The sequence below is a fragment of the Coregonus lavaretus genome (assembly GCF_964263955.1).
Source record: "Coregonus lavaretus genome assembly, chromosome: 36".
NCBI lineage: Eukaryota > Metazoa > Chordata > Actinopteri > Salmoniformes > Salmonidae > Coregonus > Coregonus lavaretus.
Genome location: NC_140023.1, coordinates 7295236 through 7309290, shown reverse-complemented (window position 1 = coordinate 7309290; position 14055 = coordinate 7295236). Strand labels below are relative to the sequence as shown.

Here is a 14055-nt window from a genome sequence, read left to right as displayed (position 1 = left end):
TACAGAGAGACGAGCCGCAAACTATAAACAGGAAACTAGTCATGTAATCTGGATGTTTTTCCTTTTAAAGGCTTTTTATCTGCGGATGATTATCAGTCTTTCATGCCTGCTGCTGTCTTTGTGAGCAGGAAGTTGTGTGGTTGGTTTGAGTACAGTTACAGTATATATTTAATGGTGTAACTCGTCACTCTGGCATCTTAATGCATATATACCACTGTACTGTACTTTTCCCTCTTGCCCTTGCTGTGGTAGAGACGATGGTTGCCAGCTACAGCTGGTAGCATGTTAAGGAGATGGCTTTGCATTAGTGTTATAGTCTCTGTAGCAAACTGAATAACTTTGTTAGTGTTATCCACTCACGTCGGGGAATATAACGATGTTGTAACAGCATTTTGTTATGTTATATGCTACAGTGTTATAAAAATCTGTTTGTCTCTCTCAGATTACAGTTCGCAGACAGTGGAAAAATGTATATGATGAGTTGGGTGGTAACCCAGGAAGCACAAGTGCCGCCACATGCACACGAAGGCACTACGAGAGGTGAGTTATTAACAAAGCCCTGTCCCATTTTCCTAATGCAGTGGAGGAAGAGGAATGCTACGCTCAGCCTCAGTATCAGGTGCATGTCAACTTTGCTTAGGGAAGTAAGGCTTCCTTCCTATCTCGACATGATGGCCTAAGCCGTGTCCACAGACTCTCGCAAACCCTGCTGCTCCATGCATACTAACAGAAAGCACAGCTATATTCACCAAACCAGTCACACTTCTCTCTCTAACCAGCCCTTATTATTGAGAGGGTCCCTGAACCAAAGCAAACAGCAAACAGCAAACAGATATGATCCTGGGGGAGACTTGAGGATATTATGCATGCACATACACATTCTCAAGGTTAAACAAATGATGTGTGCTTAATACAATATAACCTCTCTTTCATAAAGCTTTCCTCTTACGTCTAGTCGTCTCTGAACCCCCCCCAGGCTGATATTTTCATGCCTCCGCAATGCTATGGAACAGATTTACCTGTCAAAAGAGGGGCATGCAGAGCAATATCACGCATGTACAGTGAAGGAAAAAAGTATTTGATCCCCTGCTGATTTTGTATGTTTGCCCACTGACAAAGAAATGATCAGTCTATAATTTGAATGGTAGGTTTATTTGAACAGTGAGAGACAGAATAACAACAAAAAAATCCAGAAAAACGCATGTCAAAAATGTTATAAATTGATTTGCATTTTAATGAGGGAAATAAGTATTTGACCCCTCTGCAAAACATGACTTAGTACTTGGTGGCAAAACCCTTGTTGGCAATCACAGAGGTCAGACGTTTCTTGTAGTTGGCCACCAGGTTTGCACACATCTCAGGAGGGATTTTGTCCCACTCCTCTTTGCAGATCTTCTCCAAGTCATTAAGGTTTCGAGGCTGACGTTTGGCAACTCGAACCTTCAGCTCCCTCCACAGATTTTCTATGGGATTAAGGTCTGGAGACTGGCTAGGCCACTCCAGGACCTTAATGTGCTTCTTCTTGAGCCACTCCTTTGTTGCCTTGGCCGTGTGTTTTGGGTCATTGTCATGCTGGAATACCCATCCACGACCCATTTTCAATGCCCTGGCTGAGGGAAGGAGGTTCTCACCCAAGATTTGACGGTACATGGTCCCGTCCATCGTCCCTTTGATGCGGTGAAGTTGTCCTGTCCCCTTAGCAGAAAAACACCCCCAAAGCATAATGTTTCCACCTCTATGTTTGACGGTGGGGATGGTGTTCTTGGGGTCATAGGCATTATTCCTCCTCCTCCAAACACGGCGAGTTGAGTTGATGCCAAAGAGCTCCATTTTGGTCTCATCTGACCACAACACTTTCACCCAGTTCTCCTCTGAATCATTCAGATGTTCATTGGCAAACTTCAGACGGGCATGTATATGTGCTTTCTTGAGCAGGGGGACCTTGCGAGCGCTGCAAGATTTCAGTCCTTCACGGCGTAGTGTGTTATCAATTGTTTTCTTGGTGACTATGAGCTGCCTTGAGATCATTGACAAGATCCTCCCGTGTAGTTCTGGGCTGATTCCTCACCGTTCTCATGATCATTGCAACTCCACGAGGTGAGATCTTGCATGGAGCCCCAGGCCGAGGGAGATTGACAGTTCTTTTGTGTTTCTTCCATTTGCGAATAATCGCACCAACTGTTGTCACCTTCTCACCAAGCTGATTGGCGATGGTCTTGTAGCCCATTCCAGCCTTGTGTAGGTCTACAATCTTGTCCCTGACATCCTTGGAGAGCTCTTTGGTCTTGGCCATGGTGGAGAGTTTGGAATCTGATTGATTGATTGCTTCTGTGGACAGGTGTCTTTTATACAGGTAACAAACTGAGATTAGGAGCACTCCCTTTAAGAGTGTGCTCCTAATCTCAGCTCGTTACCTGTATAAAAGACACCTGGGAGCCAGAAATCTTTCTGATTGAGAGGGGGTCAAATACTTATTTCCCTCAATAAAATGCAAATCAATTTATAACATTTTTGACATGCATTTTTCTGGATTTCTTTGTTGTTATTCTGTCTCACACTGTTCAAATAAACCTACCATTAAAATTATAGACTGATCATTTCTTTGTCAGTGGGCAAACGTACAAAATCAGCAGGGGATCAAATACTTTTTTCCCTCACTGTATATGGGTGCGTATGTGTATAGATCTAGGCAAATGACAAACACAGTCAGGCTGAATTGCTCAGTCAATATGTGTAGGTTTATCTATGCTCTATGTACGAGTGCATAAGAAATGGGATACAAGTATTTGAATTATACCAAATAGCACTACAGCTTTAAACCTCCTGCGCAGCCAGAAGGGACTGTTTTTGCTCTGCCATTAAAAGCCCTTTCACAGCCCTGCATGGTTAGGAGGACTGGTATAGACAGTGTCAGCACAGCACACAGTACAGGGGGCTGGGGGGGACCAGTGAGGTGTGACTGCTGGCCTTTCTCAATACAGCAACAGAAAGCTGGGAAATTGTGCTGAATCAATACAAACCAATAATATCTCCACTGCAGTGAATATCACCCTGTCAGAAAGAGAGCGGGAAATCTCAGCTGAACCCAGACAGACCATGGGATGAGAATTTTAGCTGAGGCTCACTATTCCAGTAGCTAGGAGGGCAATTAGCTTCATTGTATTAGCTCAGCAAACAAAGCTATTCTCTCTCCCTTGGAAGTGTATGATAAATGACCCTGTTTGTGGGTTTGGTGAAGTATATGTTTGGTCCCTGGTGGCGTCTTTGTTTTCTCTTAATGATTACTCAGCGTTGAAAACACAATGAGGAATTTAAACTAGAGCGTGTAGCATTTCTCCCAATGTCTTTTGATTTGGCCATTACAAAGTCACAAGTATTGGAACATTTTGGTTGTAATTGCACTAGATTAACTGAACGTGCTCATCTTGGTCTTTTGTTTGGGACTTTGAATGTCCCCAAGCGCTGACTCTAATTTGAAATGATCCACATTATCCATTTTCCTCTTCAATGGAAGTCATCTGAAACGGTTGCCTTGGAGACATTATTTTGAATGATAAAGATGGAAATAATGACTGTATTTATGGTGTTGAGCAGCGGGCAGTAGAGAACATAAAATGAACAGAACACAAGATAACCTGAGGTACTTGTCATTTGGAAAGTTGCTCTTGCAGCCATTCTACTGTTCATTAGCTTAAAGGGAAAAATCAATATTTAACATCCAACCCAAGGTCTAAAGCTCCAGCTGGGAAAGCTTTAATGATATTTATTTAAACCGTTTCCCAAGATTAGCTGTCAGAGCTTAGCTCCCTGAATTAAAAATGAGGTCATGAAAAGATGGCATCAATAACCTTGAAATAGACTGCTGCATTCTCTCCCTGCATGTCGCTTCATGCTAATTCTTTGATTATACAGGTCAATGCCTTTTAGCTGCCGTTAGTTATTTAAGCTCTCACTTTCTATGTGAGCTGCTGCTGCTGCTACAGAAACAGTACATTTATACCGTACATGTTGTTACTCTAATAGCTCCTGTGTTAATGCAGATTTAATGCCTGCCGTGCATAGGCATTTTTATGTAATTGCAGGGGGGAAATATCCATGGCAACAGTGGAGGCAAATGAGAATAATTTTCTCAGAGGTTGTACAGAGTATAACAAAGAACAAGGAATTCCACTCATTTGTTTTTAATATACCAGCTAATGTCAGTTATTAACTGATGAATACCAGATGTACACACTAGATTGTAAATATTTATTTGGTTTGGATGCAGGGTTGGTTTCTTTTGGATACATTGCAGATGATATTATTGATTCTTGTATGTATTCCTCGTGGTATTGGTGTGCCTCTGCACTCACTCAAGCTGCACCTCAGATTGAAAATATATCCCTTAGTGTATAAGCTCATGACAAATTGGAAAAACTTGGCCAGTCGCCACCCCATGGATCATGTTAGAGTAGACTCAATCCTAAACACAGCCCTTACTCAGCGTTGCATCTTGTTCCTCTATGCAACACACTGGTCTCTTTGGCTGTGCCATGGTGTTCATATTATTTAGTTATGAATCTAACAACATAACAGCCTGATTAAATGACTGGCTATAGGAAAAACCTACTGGACAGATTACAGCTGTGATAGCACTCAGATGAATGACGTTTGATTGCTCTCCCTCATCCACCTACCATAACAAAGAAATAACTTACCCACATGAAATATACTAGGCTTTTAAACCTCGTGCTTTTTGCAATTAGGTGCTTGCAAATGGTGCCATACTCGCACAGTTAGACATTCAGAAATACTGATAACAAGTCAGAGGATTTTTTGTTGTTGTTGCATTCTTGCCTTTGGCTTAGGAACAGTTAATTATATATTTCTTGATATAGGGCTTAATGATGAACAGACTTTTCACCATATTATAAATCTGGTCCTAATGTTGAGATTGGCTCAGAGAACATAATGTTCTACATAGTGAACAGCAGACATGAGACAGTATCTAGCAGTTAATCCAAACACTTACCAGTCCATTGCTCAACACCTGTCATGATTAAGGTTCGCTGTGTACAGTTTAATGTGGTTTAGCCTTAGGGGAATGGTAAAGGTCACTTTTAGATCTGGTATTTCTAGACTGGACAAAAGGCCCTAGTTTAGTATTCCTTCACTGCCCTGTTTAACAAGTGTGAATCAGGATCACTTGAAGTGACAAAAGAGAGGCTTTGGAGCCAAATCTTTCCCGAGCTGAGGGAACAATGACCGTTTATCCCGCTCTGACTCGGCTCTGAAGATCGATATTTGCATTTGTACAGACAGGAGTTATTGTTTTGCAAGTTCTTTGAAGCAGCCTAATCATAACACATGGTGATGATGAATATGGATTATATGTTTTTTGCTTCTTCTTCTCTTCCTGAGGTTGTAATACAAATCTTTCTTTCCTGTAAATTGTTAGGCAGCCTATGGGCCTGTCCATCAGCTCTCAAGATATGATTCCTTTAACGAATTAAATCTCAATATAAAATTATGTCTTGGTACCAATGAAGGACCTTACTGTGATTGTTTTTAATGAAAATTGTCAAAAATAAACAAAAATAGTGTCATAGCAAAGAGCAATTTCTCAAGCAAGAATTTAGCTTGGACTGAGTGGGGAAGGGAAACCTGAAAACTTGCTGTTATTGGCAGAGAGGTTTGGAACTCTCTTTCTTATTGGTCTATTAACTAATTTACCGCCTGGTGACATCACAAGGCAGGCCAAAACTCCATCCCACCAAAACAGGCTGAAATGTCAGGCGGTCTTTTCAAACTGCTCTTACACTAAAAGGGCATCGTCATATTTTTCACAATTTGTTTGGGTATTATTCTAACCTCATAGTGTCCAAATATATATATATATATATATATATATATATATTACATGGCCAAAAGTATGTGGACACTCCTTCAAATTAGTGGATTCGGCTATTTCAGCCACACTCCTTGCTGACAGGTGTATAAAATCGAGCACACAGCCATGCAATCTCCATAGACAAACATTGGCAATAGAATGGCCTTACTGAAGAGCTCAGTGACTTTCAACGTGGCACCGCCATAGGATGCCACCTTTCCAACAAGTCAGTTTGTCAAATTTCTTCCCTGTTAGAGATGCCCCGGTCAACTGTAAGTGCTGTTATTGTGAAGTGGAAACGTCTAGGAGCAACAACTGCTCAGCCGCGAAGTGGTAGGCCACACAAGCTCACAGAACGGGACCGCCAAGTGCTGAAGTGTGTAGCGCGTAAAAATCATCTGTCCTCGGTTGCAACACTCGCTGCCGAGTTCCAAACTGCCTCTGGAAGCAACGTCAGCACAATAACTGTTCATTGGGAGCTTCATGGCCGAGCAGCCATGCCTAAGATCATCATGCGCAATGCCAAGTGTCGGCTGGAGTGGTGTAAAGCTCGCCGCCATTGGAATCTGGAGCAGTGGAAATGCGTTCTCTGGAGTGATGAATCACGCTTCACCATCTGGCAGTCCGACGGACCAATCTGTGTTTGGCGGATGCCAGAAGAACGCTACCTGCCCGAATGCAAAGTGCCAACTATAAAGTTTGGTTTGTCTCTTAGTTCCTATGAAGGGAAATCTTAACGCTAGGGCATACAATTACATTCTAGTAGATTTTGTGCTTCCAACTTTGTGGCAACAGTTTGGGGAAGGCCCTTTCCTGTTTCAGCATGACAATGCCCATGTGCACAAAGCGAGATCCATACAGAAATGGTTTGTCGAGATTGGTGTGGAAGAACTTGACTGGCCTGCACAGAGCCCTGACCTCAACCCCATCGAACACCTTTTGGGATGAATTGGAACGCCGACTGCGAGCCAGGCCTAATCGCCCAACACCTTGCTAATGCTCTTGTGGCTGAATGGAAGCAAGTCCCCGCAGCAATGTTCCAACATCTAGTGGAAAGCCTTCCCATAAGAGTGGAGGCTGTTATATCAGCAAAGGGGGGACCAACTCCATATAAATGCCCATGATTTTGGAATGAGATGTTCGACGAGCAGGTGTCCACATACTTTAGTTGCCATGGTAACCAAACAGACTAGTTTAGCTAACCAAAATATTACGAAAATCGAATTCAGCAAATGCAATACTGTTTTCAATTCGACTTTTGCTTTCAAAAGCAGCTCAAACAAAACTTGTAAAAATTAACTATAGCCATTGAAATCTACCATGCAAATCTATTGTGCGTTATAGGGAAATAATGCACGCTCTAGAATGCCCTTCAAGCCAATCAGAAAGGAGTATTCAACAATGCCATGGTATAATTAAGCAATAAGGCACGAGGGGGTGTGGTATATGGCCAATATACCACGGCTAAGGGCTGTTCTTATGCTCGACGCAACGCGGAGTGCCTGGATACAACCCTTAGCCGTGGTATATTGGCCATATACCACAAACCCCCGAGGTGCCTTATTGCTATTATAAACTGGTTACCAACGTAATTAGAGCAGTAACAATAATGTGTTGTCATACCCGTGGTATACAGTCTGATATACCACGGCTGTCAGCCAATCAGCATGCAGGGCTCGAACCACCCAGTTTATAAATATATTTCACAGTTGTGTCAAGTTGGCTGGATGTCCTTTGGGTGGTGGACCATTCTTGATACACACGGGAAACTGTTGAGCATGAAAATCTCAGCAGTGTTGCAGTTCTTGACACCAACCGGTGCGCCTGGCACCTACTACCATACCCTGTTCAAAGGCACATATTTTGTCTTGCCCATTCACCCTCTGAATGGCACACATACACAATCCATGTCTCCAATTTTCTCAAGGCATAAAAATCATTCTTTAACCTGTCTCCTCCCCTTCATCTACACTGATTGAAGTGGATTTAACAGGTGACATCAATAAGGGATCATAGCTTTCACCTGGTCAGACTATGTCATGGAAAGAGCGTTCTTAATGTTTTGTATACTCAGTGTATATATATACAGTTATATATATATATATAATATATATTCATATATATATTAAACACATATATAAAATCATGTTTTTGGCTGCTCTGGGCCTTTAAGAAAGCCTCTGAACTAAACAGAACGCCAGCTCAAATTAATTTCAGCACCAGGAATAGTGCTGAATGGAATAGCCTGCAGGGGTTTTCCACCGCTTTGGTGACTTGGGCTTTTCTTGGATTCCACAAACCAATCCCCCTTTAACTCAGATTAAAGACCAGCTTATTGTTAGTAAAAACACAATGTTATTGCTTAGTTGCTTGTTTGGCATGTAAATCCATTATTTTATTGGGACGGACATGCTTAATTGACTTTGTCACTGAATTACAATTGTATTGATTTCCAAAGTATCTTACAATAAAAGGCCTACATTATATTAAGAAATGTATTTGTAGCCTAATTATATTCCAATATGAAAGAGAAAGACCTGTCTGTCTCTTTTGCCTATTTAACTGTTTTATTTTTTATTACTGGTTAGGTTACATACTGGAATGTACTATGAACATCATGGAAAATGGCTGCTCTTATAAAGAAAGGCTCAATAGCCACAACCGGAAGTTAAGTATTTATTGACCTCGCCAAAATGTAAGCTCTTGTTCCCTCATTGAGTTATTCCCTCATTGACTTTTCCATGTCTGTCACGGTGTGCTCCTTCTGCCCTCTAGTGTGCAGGAGAATTTGATTAGGATATTTTGATATTGTGTGTCATATTCATTACTAGAAGTGTTCCTCTGAGATGCATTTTCTGCTTTGAACTCCACCAAGGATTTATATAAGAGAAAGCCCTATATTTACATAAATGTAACCTATTACTGTCCAAAGAGCCTTCATAGGGGACTGAATTCCTTTCATGGCCTCTCGATTGCAGACCCTCCCTGGCCCCCTGCTTTCAGGAAATTACATAAGTAATATTGTGTTACCATTACTGTATTACATGATCAGGAGAATGTTATAGGCTCTCCCTGTACTTATTCTCTCAGTGAGTCTTTTACAGAGCGGGTGCTATTTATAGTGACTTTTCATAGTTAACTGTTCAGCAACAGAGAAGCAGAAAAAAATCAAGCACCCTGTCGTGCTAAAAGAACATTGTTACTTTTTATTCATTTCCGAATCAAATTTAAATTACATGACACTGTGTCTGGAATATTGAGTTTAACAATTTGTGTGATGTAACATGGATTTTAGGAGAATGTTCCACCGATGTGTGACAACTACACCAGTATGGACGGTACCTTCACCTCTCAATGGCATTCTTGAGAATTGATATAGGGAAAAGCAGTCATGTTCTTACCCAGATATAACACTATGGGTCTTCATCTCCTAAAGCTCAATGCAGGATTATGTCATTCTCATCCATGTCTGCCGATAGATGCTGATTTATAATTGGTATTGCTAGGTGCCAAACTTAGCATGGCATGGTATTCAATTTTACAGCAGATGGTATCCTCACAGATTGGGAACGTGAGAGCAGCTCGACAGTGTGTATATGAAATTACTCAATATTTTCCTCACCCTATGTATATAGTAAGTCACGTCGAGTTCACCACATTATTTCTCAATGTTGCAGAGGTTTATGGTGAATAATTTTTTCACTCCATTAACATCTGTCTTTCTTCTCTCTTTTATCCCTCTCCCTCTTTTAAATAAGTCACATTTAATCTTATATTTCCTTTCTTGGCCTGGGGCCTGGTGCCAGCTGTATGAAATGTAGTTTTACTGCCTCTGCTGCCAGCAGTTTGGTTCGGAGAAAAAATAACACAATTCCCACTGAGCCACTTCAACTCTTAAAGGCATTTCTCTTTGTGAAGAAGAAGCAAACCACTCATGCATGATTCCTTGTTTGTTCTACCACAATGTCCCTTAAAGAGGAAATTGAGCAACAACTTTATGTGCACACATGAGAATAATTCTATGCCTATGGTTTGAGAAGTTATTTCCAAATAGCCTTTGGATTGCTATCATAAAAGCTGGCCTCAAAGTTGTGGGCGAGGCTTTCCAAAATAATATTGAACATTCCATCACTGGTTGCTAGTACCTCTTTTTAATATTTGATACGCTAATGTTTTGTGGTGTTCCACCTATAGAGTATTATTCAACATGTTTTTCTCAGTATTTGGTCAGTCCATATTTGTTTCACACATTTGATAAGTTCTTGGTAATAATAACCCCCATCATGTCACAATCCACCCTGTAATTAGTCTCATCAACAGCACAGCTCAGTCAGAATGGACTCTAGTCTAGCAGCTGTAGTGTGTTAACCGTTTCCCCGGTAATGTGATGTAAAGATTAACAAGCCCTGACTGGGGGCCTCTGCCTCATCTGCTGGCTCAGTGCCAGGTGTCAGTTGGCTCCCCCTGTTTTCTCAGCACATACCAACTCTGTGTTGCAGCATGCTCTCTAGTCTATGCTAACTGACTCAAGTCCACCACCACTGTGTTCTCTGGTCAGTCAAGTGTCAAAATGAAGGTTGAAGTTAAAGTTATGTGTCTTTGTCTACGCCACAGTTATAGGCCTAGCATCTCTGGTTAAAGGGATACTTCGGGATTTTGGCAATGAGGCCCTTTATCTACTTCCCCAGAGTCAGATGAACTCACTCATGGATACCATTTTTATGTCTCTGTCCAGTATAAAGTTAGAGGTAGTTTCGCAAGCCAATGCTAACTGCCGTTAGTGCAATGACTGGAAGTCTATGGGTATCTGCTAGCATGCTAGCAGATACCATAGACTTCCAGTCATTATGCTAACACTAGTTAGCAATTGCGCTAGCTCTAGTTAGCAACTCCCTTCAAACTGCACGCAGAGACATATAAATCGTATCCACGAGTTCATCTGACTCGGGGGAAATAGATAAAGGGCCTCATTGACAAAATCCCGAAGTGTCCCTTTAATCTTAATATAACTTCCTAGAGCGAATGTCCTCTTCCAATATAAGTTGGAGCTTTTCATTACTGTGTGGGGGAGTTATCTTATCAATTGATAGAATTTTGCATGTAAACATTAATCTTTAGCCTCCCGAGTGGTGCAGTGGTCTAAGGCACTGCATCGCAGTGTTGCGGCATCACTACTTTTTTATTGTATTTTTTATTTTACCTTTATTTAACTAGGCAAATCAGTTAAGAACAAATTCTTATTTACAATGATCGAACCCCAGGCTGTGTCATTACCAGCCGTGACCGGGTGTTCCATAGGTTGGCGCACAATTGGCCCAGCGTCGTCCGGGTTAGGGGAGGGTTTGGACGGGGGGCTTTACTTGGCTCATCGCACTCTAGCGACTCCTTGTGACGGGCCGGGCACCTGCAGTCTGACTTCGGTCGTCAGTTGAACAGTGTTTCCTCCGACACATTGGTGCAGCTGGCTTCCGTGTTAGGCGAGCGGGTGTTAAGAAGTGCGGTTTGGCGGGTCATGTTTCGAAGGACGCGTGACTCGACCTTCACCTCTCCGAGCTCGTTGGGGAGTTGCAGCGATGAGATAAGATCATAATCATGAAATTGGGGAGAAAAAGGGGGTAAAGAAAATATACACTACCAGTAAAAAGTTTTAGAACACCTACTCATTCAAGGGTTTTTCTTTATTTTTACTATTTTGTACATTGTAGAATAATAGTGAAGACATCAAAACTATGAAATAACACATATGGAATCATGTAGTAACCAAAAAAGTGTTAAACAAATCAAAATATGTTTTATATTTGAGATTCTTCAAATAGCCACAATTTGCCTTGATGACAGCTTTGCACGCTCTTGGCATTCTCTCAACCAGCTTCATGAGGTAGTCACCTGGAATGCATTTCAATTAACAGGTGTGCCTTCTTAAAAGTTAATTTGTGGAATATATTTCCCTCTTAATGTGTTTGAGCCATCAGTTGTGTTGTGACAAGGTAGGGGGAGATAGCCCTATTTGGTAAAAGACCAAATCCATATTATGGCAAGAACAGCTCAAATAAGCAAAGAGAAATGACAGTCCATCATTACTTTAAGACATGAAGGTCAGTCAATATGGAACATTTCAAGAACTTTGAACGTTTTTTCAAGTGCAGTCGCAAAAACCATCAAGCGCTATGATGAAACTGGCTCTCATGAGGACCGCCACAGGAATGAAAGACCCAGAGTTACCTCTGCTGCAGAGGAATAGTTCATTAGAGTTACCAGCCTCAGAAATTGCAGCCCAAATAAATGCTTCACAGAGTTCAGGTCACAGACACATCTCAACATCAACTGTTCAGAGGGGACTGTGTGAATCAGGCCTTCATGGTCGAATTGCTGCAAAGAAACCACTACTAAAGGACACCAATAATAAGAAGAGACCTGATTGGACCAAGAAAAACGAGCAATGGACATTAGACCGGTGGAAATCTGTCCTTTGGTCTGGAGTCCAAATTTGAGATTTTTGGTTTCAACCGCCGTGTCTTTGTGAGACGCGGTGTGTGTGAACGGATGATCTCCGCATCTGTAGTTCCCACCGTAAAGCAAGGAGGAGGAGGTGTTATGGTGTCGGGGTGCTTTGCTGGTGACACTGTCTGTGATTTATTTAGAATTCAAGGCACACTTAACCAGCATGGCTACCACAGCATTCTGCAGCGATACGCCATCCCATCTGGTTTGGGCTTAGTGGGACTATCATTTGTTTTTCAACAGGACAATGACCCAACACACCTCCAGGCTGTGTAAGGGCTATTTTACCAAGAAAAATAGTGATGGAGTGCTGCATCAGATGACCTGGCCTCCACAATCCCCCGACCTCAACCCAATTGGGGTTGCTATTTGAAGAATCTCAAATATAAAATATATTTTGATTTGTTTAACACTTTGTTGTTTACTACATGATTCCATATGTGTTATTTCATAGTTTTGATGTCTTCACTATTATTCTACAATGTAGAAAATAGTAAAAATAAAGGAAAACCCTTGAATGAGTAGGAGTGTCCAAACTTTTGACTGGTATTGTATATCTATAAAAATAAATACAAATAATAATAATCATCTTTAAAGACATTAATTCTTAGACATGTTTCATTGCAGCTACATGGGCAGGGTATACAACAGCATTCCTAAGTTGATAAATCCATATTAACTTCGTGTCAGATTTAGGTTAACTCAGTCTCTTCCCCTCTGACCTTTCCAGGCTCCTCCTACCTTACGAGAGGCACACCAAAGGAGAGGAAGACAAACCCCTCCCCTCAGCAAAACCCCCAAAACAGGAGCATGGGGCCCAAGAGGGGGGTGCCAAACACAAAGGGGTCACAGCGAAACGACCTAAAGGTGGACTACACCAAAGGCAGGGGGCCAGGAAGAAGAGAGAGAGAGGGGACACTGCAAAAAGACAGGAGCTCTCACAGGTCAGCAATACTCCTTTTCTGTCCGTCTGTCTCAGGGTCTCACAAACAATGGTTCACACACACTCTTTCTTAGAAAAGATAACAAATGCCAACATCACACACACGTCATGTCTATGTATCGAATAACAGTATGGAGGCCTGCCGAGTGGCTCAGCGTTCTAAGGCACTGCATCACTACAGCCCTGGGTTCGATCCCAGGCTGTGTCACAGCCGGCCGTGACCGGGAGACCCATGAGGTGGCGCACAATTGGCCCAGCGTCGTCCGGGTTAGGGGAGGGTTTGGCCGGCTGAGATTTCCTTGTCCCACTGGGGCTCCCGAGTGGCGCAGCGGTCTAAGGCACTGCATCTCAGTGCTTGAGGCGTCACTACAGACCCCCTGGTTCGATTCCAGGCTGTATCACAACCGGTCGTGATTGGGAGTCCCATAGGGCGGCGCACAATTGGCCCAGCGTCGTCCGGGTTTGGCCGGTGTAGGCCATCATTGTAAATAAGAATTTGTTCTTAACTGACTTGCCTAGTAAAATAAAAAATAAAATACAATTGCACTCTAGCGACTCCTTGTGGCGGGCCGGGCGCCTGCAAGCTGACTTCAGTCGCCAGTTGTACGGGTGTTTCCTCCGGCTGACTTCCTGGGTTAAGCGAGCAGTGTGTCAAGGTCGTGTTTCGGGGGAAGCATGGCTCTCGACCTTCGCCTCTCCCGAGTCCGTACGGGAGTTGCAGCGATGGGACAAGACTGTAACT

The 14055-nt window shown here is 42.4% G+C and overlaps 1 protein-coding gene across 1 annotated transcript in view; it reads left to right on the top strand.

Annotated features, from left to right (window-relative positions):
• The window catches only part of LOC311110846 (AT-rich interactive domain-containing protein 5B-like), a 68789-nt gene that overhangs the window by 50499 nt on the left and 4235 nt on the right, over positions 1–14055 (top strand). The window contains exons 8-9 of the mRNA XM_084153438.1: positions 443–540; positions 13101–13314. Of these exons, the coding sequence (XP_084009564.1) occupies positions 443–540; positions 13101–13314 (312 nt within the window). The remainder of the gene's footprint in view (positions 1–442; positions 541–13100; positions 13315–14055) is intronic.